At 40.0% G+C, this 15,358-nt stretch overlaps 1 protein-coding gene and 1 long non-coding RNA gene across 16 annotated transcripts in view; one reads left to right on the top strand and one right to left on the bottom strand.

Annotated features, from left to right (window-relative positions):
• Positions 1-15,358, top strand: part of LOC105672654 (zinc finger protein 541) — a 403,799-nt gene that overhangs the window by 250,896 nt on the left and 137,545 nt on the right. For all 15 annotated transcript variants that reach the window (XM_067354494.1, XM_067354493.1, XM_012367730.2 and 12 more), the window contains one exon: positions 561-698. In XM_067354494.1, coding sequence (XP_067210595.1) covers positions 561-698 — 138 coding nt within the window. The remainder of the gene's footprint in view (positions 1-560; positions 699-15,358) is intronic.
• The window catches only part of LOC136999786 (uncharacterized), a 198,033-nt gene that overhangs the window by 150,361 nt on the left and 32,314 nt on the right, over positions 1-15,358 (bottom strand). The gene's annotated exons all lie outside the window — the stretch shown is intronic.

The following is a 15,358-nucleotide window of genomic DNA, read 5'->3' as shown; positions in this document are numbered from 1 at the left end:
AAGTATATGCTGATGGAATGTCGAAATAGAAATATGAAGAAAAAGAAAATTATTTTTAAAATTGAATGATTAATTGAATCAATTGCACGATTGACGTGAAAACGTAAATCATACGCATCATTTATAAAGAGAATTATTTTTGTAGTATGCGCGCGAAGAATCTTGTTCGTTTGTCAACGCCGGTCAGCTGTCAACTTCGAGGTCGCATAAGCTGGCATTGAGACGAATCGACGTCGACGGATTTCAACTCGGCGTTTTAGTTACTCCTCTTTAGTTGAACGCATACATTCATCTACATTATCATTATTTCTTAAAAATTTGTCTCTAAAATAATATGACATATCACAAACTTTGCGATATTAGTTGAGTAAAAAAATATTACCTTTCGAAATTGTTTTCAGATAAACGAAGAGTATACCTCATAAAAAACTTTTATCTCAACTGATTAATTAGTCAGTTTAATAACTTAAATGGTTTATCTTTTGTGTATTTGTATGCATAATTGAAGCTAACCAAACGTTGAAAAATACTAACGTCAATATTTTCCTTTTGTGTTTCAGGAAATGGAAACTTAGAGCTGTTCGATAGTGAGAGCGGGCCGGACCTCACGTTATCACCTCAAACCTTCACGTCAACGGCGGAGGCCTTCATCAATGACAATAGCGACAGTCTCGGGGTTCCAGGAGACAACGATACCGGTAAGTAGCTTTTCATTTCACCTATGAGACCGATCAATTAACAAGATTGATATCCCTCGATATAAAAGTCTCTTATTTTTTAATATAAAAACAGTATTTTATTCTCATGCAAAATTGACTGGTAGTATCGTGAATTTAATTATTAATTTATAGACGAAAGCAATTTTTGAAACATGCAAAGTCGAGTATGTAAAAAAAAAAGAGAAAAATGATGAATTTTTACCTCGTCTAATTCAGTTCGCTGACGCGCTGACGACGAAATTCCGGAGTGCTTAGTGCGAGCAACGTGCTGGAATCGTGGTGCTTAATCCGACTTAGGGCAAGACGATGAATCATAGGATAACTGCGACAATGCAATTCGCGTGACAATGATTTTAACGTGCGACTTCCCGTAATTCGATTTAATTCAATCTGTGAGAGTGCAAAACGTCGATGGGGCGCCCGGAGTCGTTAAGCGGCGGAACACGGGACAATGCATTAACGTAATTGTTGCTCTCCTCGTCAGCGGCACGTAGGAACAGCGGTTATAACTAGTTCGAACAAGTCGGAAGGGGGAGGGTAAGGGAGGGTTGAGAGAAGCCGTTGTCGCGCGTGTGCTGCGGCACATAATGCCTATTGTTTCCGACAAGTATGAGGGGCCACCGTCGGGACAGTCGTGCACAAGTGCAACGCGCGCGCATTGTTTCTTGGGCAAATGTTGAGGGACAATCAGGACTAGCCACCGGATATAGGATATAGCAATAATTTCAATTATTACATTCCACTACCCTTGAGCGAAGATAGCCACGTCAATTCCACGTATTTGAAGAGAATAAAAAATTTTAGACACAGCAGAAAGCTTTTTTACAATTATTTTTATCGAAGAAGAGCGTATTATATAGCGTATTTCAGACCAACTCGTTAATGGCAGATTCCTGAGACGGTTTGGAAATTAAAATCTTTGTCTCCGAAATGATTTCAGGAATCTACTATTAACGGGCGATACGATTGGTCTGAGACATTCTGTTTATCGGAATATTTAAATAATATATCTTCTTTATCTTTTTATTAAATTCTTATTTTAATTCTTATTTTAATTAATTAGGGAAATCTCGGAAAAATTTATTTATTTATCCGAGAGATTTTGCAGAAATAGCGTGCTTTTCTTTTGAAATCGCCGAATAGTCTTGCTGAATTAGATTTTATTTATTATTTCCAACGCATGCAGTATTTTTAGATCTTTGGTAAAATCATCTAAATCATTTATTTGGTTTACAAAGTATGTTATATATGTTCGGCCTTTGATATTATTTTCTAAACAGCAGCTTTCAACAAACATGTCCAATGAATCATGCGTTCTATTTACGAAACGCAATACAGGGCATCGTAGATTGTGTCTCTTAGCGACGTCGTTAATTCCATCGCGCACTTCCCACACGAGTTCTGACGAATATTGAAGATTGAGTTAATCCGAGCCAAAAACGATAATTAATACGCATCGAAACATGTGTTTCGCATAAGTTATTTACTGAAAAGTGTTATTATTCACACGCATGTGGTGGGAGGTTTCATTAATTATACGAAAAATGTCCATTTAATGGACGCACTCCGCTGAGTTCGCCGCGAAAAAGAATATTATCGCATTGCGTGAGTCAGCTGACTGATGACACTCGACACGTCTTGGCAAATGCGATTTTGAGAGCCAAAGACAGCTAGACCTGGTCACGGAGACGCGGGCCAACAACCACGCACGTTCCCGCAATGCCCGCATCGCGTTCCCGCAAGCCACATTTCCCTCACCATGTCACCAGACTGGCCACGATCAACTTCTTATCTGGTTTCCAAATCGTATATGTTATCAACAATTGGAGATTGCTTGCGATACATAACACTTAAAAACATGTTTATCATGCTCTGAGAGTGTATTCTATAAAAAATATAAAGTAACGTAAATTTAACAATATTTTTCATGATTTTTGAGATTTATATATCTTGATAATTACGCTTTAAATTAAAATTTTATCAAGAGTCTATGTAAAACAGCTGAAGAGTGAAATCAATAAATTTTAATAATTTTATTAAATATTAAAATATTTAACTTTTAATATCAAATATTTAAATGCTTGATTTTAAAAATGTAATTTTATAACGAGCGTTTCGGTTTAAATTAAATAGGTCTTTTAAAACCATTTTTATAATTCGAGCGTTTTTTATCTCATTTCACAATTCTCTTATTCTCTATTATTTTACGACATAGAGAGAGAAAGAGAGTTCGTTCAGTCTTCTGCATTACTCTTCGGTCCTTGTATACGCTAGGCGGATTTATTGGAGTCGGTTTGCGACGGGCGAAACGCAGCGCGAGGAAGTCGGCGCCGGATTTTGCCGCCAAACTCCAAACGAGCGCGGTCGGCGCAGTTCTCTTGGAGGGGTGTGCGTATATGAGTTGAAGTATAACTTTCATACGAGTGTAAGTTCGTTAGAACAATTTCACGGCGAGTTGTACCGATGCGATGCGACGCAATGGCGCGAAGAGGCCGCAGAGTTTCCGGCGCGGAAGGCCGCACGGATACGCGGCTCGCCTATGAATAAATCTCATCGCGGCGAGACGATATTTACATATATCGTCTGCCGTCAGACGTTCCAGATATCGTTTGTGCAACTAGCAATAAACTTCATATCAAATAAATAGGAACAAAATATTTGGAATATATCTTTTTCAATTAAATAACAATTAAATTTAATATACTTGACAATACAAATTAATTATTAAATAGTATTTCTGTTGAAATATTATAAATGAATTGCGCTTTCTACTCGCCAAGAGAACTTTTCTCATCAAGTTTACAAAATGATTTTGTGATAGTCGTAATATTGTTGTTTCAATATCATATACTTATTGAAAAGTACACACTACAATTTTTAGTTTGATTTATATTTACTATATGTGAGTTAATTATGTTTGCACCAATAATGAAAGGAGCAATAGTAAGCGTATCAAATTCGCGAAGAAAGTTCATTTTTGCGATCTTCGTTGCGGGAGCAATCCGATAGTTACTGATTGCAGGTTGCGGATAGAACGAGAGAACTGAACGGTCGAATAGCTCCGCGATAGCTCTGTTGTTTCTGAAACAACACCGTGGACTGGGTTGTAAGAAGAGAAGAGCGCAATCGCAATCGGACGTGATGCAGTTTATTTCGGGAGCACTGGGTGGCATTCGTAATTCTGTTGAGTCTAGAAATACACGTTGCTGTTTTCTATTTCGTCCATTAGATCGAATTTCCTACACAAATCTGATGCTAATTTGTTCCATTCGATTAACGATTCGACGCGATGCTGCATTTCGAAATTGTAAATTAATATTGTTTTCTCGCGTTAAAGAAATTATTCGCTTATTATATCACATTCGTATCATTTTCCTCACTTTCGCAATATTAAATTTCCGACGAGCGTCGAAAACATGCCATTTGACATGCATAAAATATAAAAAACACTTGTTTTGTTTCTTCGTATTACCTTTAATTGGCTCTGATGCAGATTACCAATCTATAATTGTAATTATTTAAATTACATTCGTAATTAAGTAATAGTCTTAGTAATTATTTAAATAAATTTCACATAACATAGAATAGAATGGATAATCATGTATCTCTAATAGGCTTTGCGTACTGATAATATACTTTAGAATTTATTAAACTATTATACTAATTGTAAGACACGATAGAGAAACATGTCCGAGCTTGTTTGAAACCGCCTCGTTTCGCTCATTATATCTCATATATACTGATTAAAGTTTCATGCGCGAAATGTCTGCATCAATTGTTACATTATCGTAACCATGTCATAGTGCGGTTCTTCTCAAGCATACAATACGCATCGCACGTATTATTAAGCCTTAATACGACACAGCTCATTTATCGTTATCGATTCCATCATCGAATTTCAGGATTGCAATATACATCTACTGAATAATTCCACAGTACATTTTATATATGACGAAAGTCAATATTAATTAATTACATTATTTTCCATTTTTGCAGTTTGCTTTTTTACTATTGAGATAGTAAACATGTGTGTTTTCTTTTTCTTTCTTTTTTCTTTTTTATTATCAACGTCACATATTCTATAACAATATACGCTTTTACAACAATAGATCAGACTTTCTTTTGACGATAAATTCTGAAATTCGTGCAGTCTTTGTAGTAGAAGGTCGGGAATATTTTATGCATAATACTACGTCATACATTACGCTTGCGCGCTGATTTTCAGCATAAAAGGGTATTCAAATGAGAGGAATTATTTTATGCGTGTCGATATTTTCCATTTCTCATTTTCTTTACGACGGAGAGTTAAAGGGGGAATAGAATTTCAGTTTAAATGATGTCAGATTATTTTGTACGTAGCTCTAGTTAGCGGAGAGAATGCCTCCGATAATACGAGACACGGGAGAGAAACGTGAGAGAGGCCGGCGTCCATAATGACGGCATGGCGCATCGGCGATCGATATAACGCCGCTGGCACTCTCTAAATAACACTGATCGAGATTCGTCGGTGCAATTGCAAAAATCCACAGCCCGCGGTCGTCGCCGTACCATTGGTCGACGCGGAGAGATATCGAAACAGATCCCGTCAGTAGGAGACTCCTCGTCCTCGGATTTCTTCGTCCGCTCTTATCCTTTCTTGCCGCCCCGCTGTCTCCTCCTCCTCCTCCTCCTCTTCCTCTTCTTCGCTTTTCATCCTCCGTTGGAGGGAATTCACTTCGCCGGGTAGTCCTCCGAGATTCCAATGCGCTCTCAAACACGCCGAGATTACGTCGGAGCTTATGGATTCCTTATCCAATCTTTCGATCAGCGCTTGGACTCGGCGTCTCACGCCTTTAGAACCGCGCGTCTACGTGGAACTCATTCGCGAGAAAAACTTGATTTTATGTGTCAAATGATGCTAAATCGACCTGAGTCTGGCAAGCAACGGCGTTCTCAAAGGAATGGGATTTCCTTCCGACGTAAGCGGACATAGAAATTCGATCGTTAATAAATCACTGTCTACTTATTATTCTCATTTGTTATTAGAATATAGAGTTTACATAGAAGTATAAAAGAACTTTGCTCTCTGACGTGAAGTTTAAGAATATCTTTAAAGCTTGGAATTGACGTCATACATCTTTAAGAGTGCAAGTAAGGAAATACGACAATAAAAGTGAGAAAAATCAGAAATGAAAGAAATCGAGAAAATCGTGGAAGTCTTACAAAGTTTATAACAACGTAGGAAAGTATTGACAATTTACACGCGTAATGTACCAGCCGTGTGACGTCACGGAGAACTTACGTAAAGAAAAATATAATTTCAGATCGAATGCTCGCACATCCGTCGCAAGAAATATTGCCCATGCTTTTCGAACCTGGTGTAGTAACGCTCGCGATACCAGCGCCGAGTCGCACGCAATATTAAAATACTCCCCGGAGATGGGAGGATATTGATTTTCTAACGAACGGCGCCGCGGCGCGTTACGATAATCGTTATTAACGGCGTTTAAATTGTATTTTCGATATTTCGGGGAGTATTACCGGTTATCGGCCCGACGAGGCGAGTCCGCGAAGGCGCGTAAATATTGCAGTTCGCGTAAAAGCGCCAATGGATTACGGTCGTCACCGGATCCGCGCGCCGATATGACCGTCCTTCCACCGCCGCTATTCTCTCGAAATTTCCGCAAAGGGAGAGAAAGTGAGAGAGAGAGAGAGAGAGAGAGAGAGAGAGAGAGAGAGAGAGAGAGAGAGAGAGAGAGAGAGAGAGAACGTTTATGTGCTTCGATCGTTCGTCGATCGCGCTCTTAACGGCCGTTAACGGCCGTTCGCCCGGCGTCGTATCGTTTTCTCGTATCCCTTCAATAGCAGCTCGGCCGTGCTAATTTATACCGAAATCCATAAAGGCCCAAAGCGGCCTTTGCCGCTTCGTTCGCGACCGCGTAAACCGCGTCGTAGAGCGCTCGTTTCCAGACCGGAAAGGCCTCTCTCCTGGATTCTGCAGGTCGGGAGTTATGAGACGTACGAACAGCAGGTGGTGGAAGGAGGATCGTAAGGTGGTACACGGAAACGCGGGAGGATGTGTGATACGAAGGATGTACGATGGCGGACGCGAGGGGAGAGACGTGAGGAGAATGAAGATGATAGGAAGCTGTGGAAGCGACAGGGTAGGAAGCGAGCGCGACGAAAGCGAGTGTGACAAGAGAGAGAGAGAGAGAGAGAGAGAGAGAGAGAGAGAGAGAGAGAGAGACAGCGCGCGCAGAGACGACCTGCTACAACCTCGTTGGCTCTAATGCCGGCTATTCAGCTCCCACAATGCACTAGTAATACGATTTTGCCATCCTGCACGCCGTGCTCGCGCTCTCGCCGCGACACGAACGGACACGACGTTCACGCAAGCAGCTTCTGACGTGACACGCACGCATGCAAGCATGCTCGCATATGAGTACACACCTGTAGGCTCGCACGCGTGGTACACGCGAGCCGCTACGAATTCGCGAACTGAGTCATTTTCCGAGAGAGATTTTTCCAATAAATAAAACACATTTCATCTGACTTTTTTTTTTACTAATATAGAGTATCTTTTCTAATTATTTATCATTGTACTTTTTTATTTTTTATATTTTTACAGAGTATTTTCTGACTATTTTTTAAATATTATTTTAATTTTAACATAATTTCTTATTTTTTATATAATTACCCAGATATTGTGTGTGTACAAAAATTTTACAATAATATTGTAAAAGAATTTTATTTTTTGTAACAACTTGGATAACATCATCTTGAATGAACGACTTTTATCAACTATTGTTATCTTTGTCGATTGTATTTCGAAACTTTTGTGTTTTATAAAAATATACCGTAGCGTTCTTCCATTTCGAGAGTTCTCCAAAAATTTAATTTCTCGTTTCTCTTCTCGAACCCTCCTTCAGTTTCGTTTTACATAGTACGAATGCTTGTTTTCAAAAGTGATTGCGAGCCAAAGCTAACGCGAATCTAATAACATCAACAAAATCTATGAAGTAAGAGAGAGACAGAGAGAAAAAGAGCGACTATGATGTAGCTTTGATCGTTACGCGGACCACGGATTATCGGAATAACCTTTGGCGGAATGTTCCCAGTGAATATAAAGAAATACATGGGATATGTTCTTTCATGATGGTCATGCGAGTTTTGCTCTGACAATTTAAACGCTCGGTGAAGCTAAAGGTTTATTTAAATTTACAATAATTTTCAGAAAAAAAAGGGAAAACAATTATATTCCATTCCAACTACAAAAATTTATTCCACGGAAAAGATGTTTAATGTTATTTTGTGAATACAATTAGTGGAAAATTTTGAGATACATATTTAATTTTTGAAAACCTAAAAACTTATTTTTGTTGAATATTGTAACAATTGCTGAAACTTTATTTATCTAAAAAGATCAGGAAAAGGAAAAGGCTTAAAAATTGAAAAAATTGAAAAGCGATCTTCGAATTCTGTGTAGCGAGTTCGGAAAACGGGCCTAGGACTTTTACCAATACTCGTGTACTTCGCACTCGTGCGCCAGTCGGAGGGTTAATCAAATGTCGAAACGCTCGTCTTTGATCGAGCCGGGACCAGGCACCGGGCGCGTCTCTGAAAAGCTGTGCGCTCTTCAGCAGAGGCGAACTTAAATTGAAAGTGTCCTCCGCTGTACAAGAGGAGGATGCTAGGGGATCGAAGGAGAGTGGCGGAAGGAGGAAAGGGAAGAGGGAGGGAGGAAGAGTCAGTGGCGCAGGGATGGAGTTCTTCGCGACATAAAGAGTAAATAGCCGAAGGAACGGCCGAGCTCGCCGGAGGAGAAGCGGAAGCGCGGAAAAGAGGAAAAGATGAGAGGCTCGCCTCCCAAAGGAAAAGAACCGGTTGCGACCTGGTAAAGAGAAGACATTGGCAGAAGACGTCGCAGGAAGCTGGGCTAGAAACGGGCGGGGGTGCGGAGAGGTTGTAGTGCATTTTAATAATCGCGACTGAAGCGCGAGTGGCAGCCACCTGGCAGCGGCGTTCTCAAAGCCGCGTGAATTGCCATTACGCGCGCTTTAGCGAGCTCCGAAAGTGGCTGAGTATTGAAATTAAGTGTCCCCTTCATCCGGTAGCGCGCGTGGTACATCTTCTTTGGCGAATGATGATGCGGAGCATCGCGAGCATTCTTTGTCATCCTGCGCGCGCGCAGGAGGATCTCCACTCCGACTCGAAACTTGCTCTTGCTCGTCTAACGAAACGCAATTAATCATCGGTAAGTCGGGATTACCGGACCGGGGAGCTCTGATCGCGGTGTTTTATTTCTCCGCGTAATTAATTAAAATTTCTTGCAGCCTCCGCCCCGGAACGACTTCTTGTCGCGCGACGCGCTCTCTGAATAAATCATTCGATGTCGCGAAGCTACTTGCAGAATAATATCGTACAGAGAATCGTCATTTATACGCGTCAAACGCTTATTTGCGAATACTTATCTTCGAATATTCGTGAGAAAGCTTTGGCAATGTGTAAGTTTAACTAAAATTATCTGTAATGATAAAGTTTGGATTGTGTGTCATTCTAAAGTTATTCAGTAAATTTAATAATCTCGCTTAACTTTTTGTTAGTGATGCTTTCTGAGTTCTTAACATGACTCTTCTAGCGCACGGATAACATTTTCTCAGTTATTTTGAAGCGTATTTTTAAAATATTGGATTCTCTTTTACACTTTGGCATCAACGCCCACGCGAAGAATGCCAAATGATTAGAAATCTTGTTAGAAATTTAACGCCAGAATGTAAAGTTTGTTGGCGAGTGCTCTCTTCGATTAAGCAGCCATTAACTTAAGGGAGAGTTATAAAGAAAATACAGGAATTATAGGAAGAATTTTTAAAGTTCATTGAATAGCACGCTATATGAAACTAAGGGATTACGTAATACCTCGACACTTTATATGATTGATTTAATATAACGGGGCAACTTACGTTAACTGTTCGATGAAGCGAATTGCAGCTCCGTTTCCATTACGATACCTGTTGGAAATTATTCGTTTATCGTCGGAGTTTAATATCTCCTTAATTTACGCTTCATACTTGATCCTAAGTGCTTCACTCGAGCGCTGCATAATTAGTATGGAAGCTTTTAATGGTTGAATTAAGTATTACGACACGAAAGTTTACTTGAAGATGAAATGTCTTTATATTATAGCCCATTCTCCGAAAGTTTTCATACTTTGCAGATGGAAAGATCGGAAATGCATATATTTCATTTGAATTAATCGAATTGTTTTATATAGATATTTACGTTACACATAATTGAAATTATATGAAGAATAATATAATTGTTTTTAAATTATCTTTCTTACAAAAGTGTAATATTAATTGTGTTTTTATTATAATATTTTTTAAATGTTTATTTCTTTCAGGTATTCTGAGAGATTTAATTATTATAATTTCTTAAAATTAATATTGCTAGCAAAAATGCTATTGACAATGGCATGCTAATTATGTAAGGAAAATGTTTTTGCCGATATCAAGTTTAATCCGGAAGCTTAATATTCTCATGAAACGGGTCTCTCGTCGATTAGGTCACGAGTAACTGAATGTGCGTCGTAGAAACGTGGCGAGAATGACCGAATAAAAACGTCTAGGTAGCAATTTGGAACGGTCCCGGGGGGGGGGGGGGGGTGGATAATTCGCGGCATCGAGAGCGAGTATTACAGGAGAAATCGACTTCTGGCCGCGCGCTCGTTTCGCGAATATATTTTTATGCGAGCGCGCTTAATGCCAGGATAACGAAAACCACCGTTGCCGTTTCCTTTTATCGAAGTTTAGCGTTGAAACCGACTTGAAACCGACTTGAAACCGACTAGTTTTTCATGGGCCGAAAACGAGGTTAGAAGTAAAAAAATATGATAGAGATACAATAGTAATTGATACATGCACGGAAGGAAGGAAACGAGAAATTAGAATGCAAAAAGTCATTTTATTGTTTGCGTGAAGCTAACCGGTGATTATCAATTCTTTCTGCTCTCTCTCTCTCTCTATTCGCACTCTTAAAAGGAAAGACATTAAGTCAGTTAGTCAGTTTTTCAATAATATTTTGTTTAGCATTTTAACTTCTTTTTTAAATTAAAATTTTACAGATCTATAAAATAATACTTTATATTCTTAATATCTTTTATTCCAAGAATGTGTGTATTTCAGCTTTTAGAGCCAGCTTGAGAACTGATTTCCGTAGTTATTGTCTGATCCAGCATTGCAATTACTTGTCATAATCATTTCACAACTACTCATTATTCTGACATTACCCTTCAAGTTATATTTACGTTTCGCTTGTTCGCAATGCATACGCGTTCGCTGCTTTCCGCCTTCGTTAGTCGCGAGACGATAAAGTAAGTCGCGATTCAAAATGAGATAGGATCGTCGAGCGTCGCTCCGTTCGGGGAATACCTAATTACGTATTTCGACGCACCATTTCGCTGATGACGAATATCGCCGTTCCGCATTGATATGCAGCCGAGAAGTAAATTGATCGAGACAGACCAGTGCGAGGGGGGCGAGCGGGAGGGCGCGTCACGACTGAAATTCGACCACGGACCATCTCCTGTTCCGGGTTTCTCCATGACATCCGTAGTTTCTATTATGCGCCCCGACGTTTCCGCATTCGCGACGCGTTTTGCATCGCGCAGGGCGGGTATTATACATCACGACGGTGAATTCGGTGACAGGGAATATGGTGCAATTTAGCCGAAACGTATGTACGTCATCGTGAATTTTTATTAGCCGACTGAGGGGCGGACTGACGTCATAATCGTTTTGTGATGATTGTACAATAAAATTATACAATGTATTAATTCTCATCAAGGCAACTCTATCCGTTGGACACACTAATTTGTATTTTATCGACATATTACAATAATGTATGCGTGTGTGTGTGTGTGTGTGTATTTCTTTTAAATTTCTCTCTACGTTTTATGGCTATTGAAAAATGTACCAATACAAATATTCAAAAGGATTCAAAAACATAATGCAGTGTTCGGTGGACATGGTTTTCTCGAATGCAATATAAAATAGCTTGTTCAAACAAAAATTAAGCGACGAATAAACTTTGACGCGCAATAATATGAATAATTTTTTTAGCGCATGTTAGCCATTTGGATGAATTTTCAATATTAATTTATTAGATTAGCTGTGAAAGGCTTTTAGACCGGTAAAATCATAAGGCTTACAAAGGATTAATAAAGCAAGGAAATGCAAAAAGATAAGATTCAGCATCCAACCGTCATTGTTTAGCGTTGAATATACATTTAGCAGTGAAAAGATCGCTTGTTCGCTTTGTCGTGTACAGTAAAATTCTCATGATATTCAGCGGAACTCGAGATCCTGTTTTATTCTTCTCTCGACGATTCCGACTCCTCATCGTGCCGGGCGCACCGTAAATACATTCCTAGGTTGTGTGGCTCCATTACAGACTTCTCTCTCGCGCGTATCCGTCTGTCGTCGGCATAATTGCCTTGAATTTCTAAGGAAGGGACCGCGTTTCCCCGCCTGCTACTTTATTCGGCACACCGCAGTCGGCCCCGCCTTGTCAATATTATCGCGATTCGTAACGTCGACGTCAGCGATGTTACGAGCACCGTTGCCGCTGCCGTCGTCGTCGTCGTCGGGGAAGAAAACGACGGAAAGGCAGAGGAGGAGCGATGAAAAGAAGAGGCGACATTACGCTCTCCTTTCCCCTTCCGGCGTAGGAAGCGGCAATTTGCCTCGCCGCCGCTTCGCGAAAATCACCTCGAGGTACCCTTAGACGCTCGCCTGCCTTTCTCCGCGCCGGAGATATCATCCGCGCGGTGCTTCCGAAGTTTCATCGTGGCCAATAGCGCCTGGGAAGAACATTTAGCTCTGTAAAGTACCACGGGCGGGCTCCGCCGGTTACCTCGCCTCCAGAAATTGTTCTCAGAATGATGCCCGATATCGCGGCCTCCCACTCGAATCTCGTTACCGAGAGAATGCTGCGAGCGAGATTAATCGAACCGTGTCGGTGGTTACAATTACAGTAGCTATTCATTATTCGACGAAGAAGACATCGCGCGCGAGAGACGGGAGAGACGTTCATCTGTTTCGTTAGACAGTATAAAGGGCTTACAATTTGAAATTATAGCGTTGTAGAATGTTATATCAGAAGTTGCGCTTCAAAGAATTAACTGTTATTTAACATTGAAGCTTAATGGCTAATTCAATTTTGCGAACGTAAATGAGTAATAAAACCTCATTTCCCGCTTTGAATTTGTGGCACAGTTACAATGATATTTAATATGAAAAATGTTATTTTTCTTCTTTAACAGCGTTGGAAGGTTTAAACTCTACCGGTCGCCGCGATAAGCGGAAACGCGTTTCGACGGTTTATCCTGCAAATCGTGCGTCGGATACAAACGAGATACGCGCAGACAGAGTTTACGGAATAGCCCTTCATATTTTATGCCGCGCGTACCCCACGCTTCTTTTTCCATCATCGTTCTAAAGTAGCACCATGCGTGTCTTTCTCGCACGCAATCGCCACTGATCTTTCAATTTTCCCATATCTTCCGTGCACGCGCAAGCGACTTTGTAGCGATTTATGGCTTCGAACGATCGTGCGCTCGCTTTTACTTTGGGAAAAAGATAGTCCGCCGCACACACCATCGGCGCAATACAGGGAACAGGTTGAATGGGCCGCGATACATAAAACGCGTTAACGTTTCACGGAATTCAAATAAACGAGGGATGGAATAAAGCTACATTCATCACTGTAGTATATTCATCCTGCGTTATATGTGTGCGGGAAATATAATCAACATTCATCGATGCAAATTTCATAAGAATTATTAACATTTATCGAAGTCGCATTAGCGAGCGATGAAATTTTTAATGAACGAGAGAGATGGAGTGCGAAGTTAGCATTGATCTGCTATCAATATGCAAATCTTAGAATAATATAATTAACATTTTTATCCATGAATTTCGATATCGAGGAGTGTACGTCTCGATACCGATACCGAGTTAATTAAATAATATCGATATCGAAAAGAATTTTGTAATACCCGACGTTACCGCGTCGGTTGAAGGGAAATTGAGTTCGCGGTTGCGTTTAACCTGTAAAATAGCTTCTCGCGTCTGTTTTGAATTTTCGATTTTGCAGCCACATCGCTTTCCATCCGCCTTTGTACCCTCTCTTAGTTTAAACATTCTGCCGTGTATTACGTATGTATAAGCGCGTAACAGTTAATTTCAAAGTGCAGTTACGGTAGTCGACGACGTATCTTTTCTCGGCTGTTCGTTGCGTTGTCGAGGAGCGAGAAGGACGAGACGTGGCGGAGTACAGCATACACAGTATGCAACGACCGAGAGTCACGAGGGAAGCGAGAGAGCTTCGCGGAGAAAGGAAGCCCTTCTTTTCCCGTGCGTCTTCGCTTCCGTCGTATAATGGATTCAAGTATAAATATGAATTTCCGCGGGAGAACGCATTTAATTATTCTGCGCGAGCGTGCACCACCGCGTTCCGTCTCTCTTCTTTTTTCGCTCGCTTTTTCCTCCCTTTATCTCCCGTCTCGTCGCCGCGCGCACGAGTTAATGAAAACGTCACGAAGATTTGCATAGACAGCGCGGGCGAGGGAACACGCCGCGTTATAATCAATTCCGCGCGATTCGTGTGTGATTCAATTACTCACTCAATTACTTACAGCCCAATTATTCAGCGCCGCCAAAGTTTCTCGTAGGAGATCGCGGTGGGTTCCGCGCGAGACAATCTTTCCCCGGGAATCTATTCAAACTTGATCCTTCGTAAGCTACTCTTAACAATATATCACTTGCCACGCGCTTAGATTTCCATTATGCATCAACATTTATATTGTCGTCGACTCTTAGTTTCCATTTGTCCAACTTTTTATTTTCTTTGTCTCATTAAATATTGGCTTATTGAAAAGCTTTTGTTCATAGAAGCTGGTTAAATTGAATTGTTTTTAGAGAGCATTTATTTAATACAGTTGTGTTATTTCTGATATGTTTAATATTATATTTTATTTATTTTGCCTGTTTATTTAATGAACACATACATTACACGATACTCAAGGAAAAATGATGCAACGCAAACTGAATTTTTCTCACTGAATGCTTTTCTCATCTTACTCATGCTCGTAACTTCTCTTCTGTTTCTTATGTAATGCCAGAAAAAACTTTTCTCTCATTTTGCATGCCCGTTTCACCTCAAATTGTTTCTTATTATTATATCTTCTTCTGTTTCATAATTAGCTTGTATAAGTATTATAACTCCTTTTCTGAATGTACTTTTTCTCTTGTTATGCATTCTGAGGGGACTTAGATTTCAGAATATAAATTATTGCTCTACTTCTGTGGATAAATCAACACTCAAAGTTTATTATAAAATATTTCATTAAAATTAAAATAAGAAATTTTTTAATACACTCTGTTTGCTGTATTTTAGCATTTTTTCGAATCTTATCAAACATTATAAGGAACTTATAAGTATAACATCATAAGGGTCCGCGTTATCTTAGGATAAAACGCAAGATATAGCTGTGCGCTTTTCTCATGTTCTATTCTCTTGAAACATACGAAGTTACGTGACACTGCACGACATCTCTTTGTACTCTCGACCGCTATTACCCCGGGAAAGTACTTCGCGTTCGA

Source organism: Linepithema humile, chromosome 4, assembly GCF_040581485.1.
Source record: "Linepithema humile isolate Giens D197 chromosome 4, Lhum_UNIL_v1.0, whole genome shotgun sequence".
Lineage (NCBI taxonomy): Eukaryota > Metazoa > Arthropoda > Insecta > Hymenoptera > Formicidae > Linepithema > Linepithema humile.
This window is presented reverse-complemented; position numbering and strand designations above follow the sequence as displayed.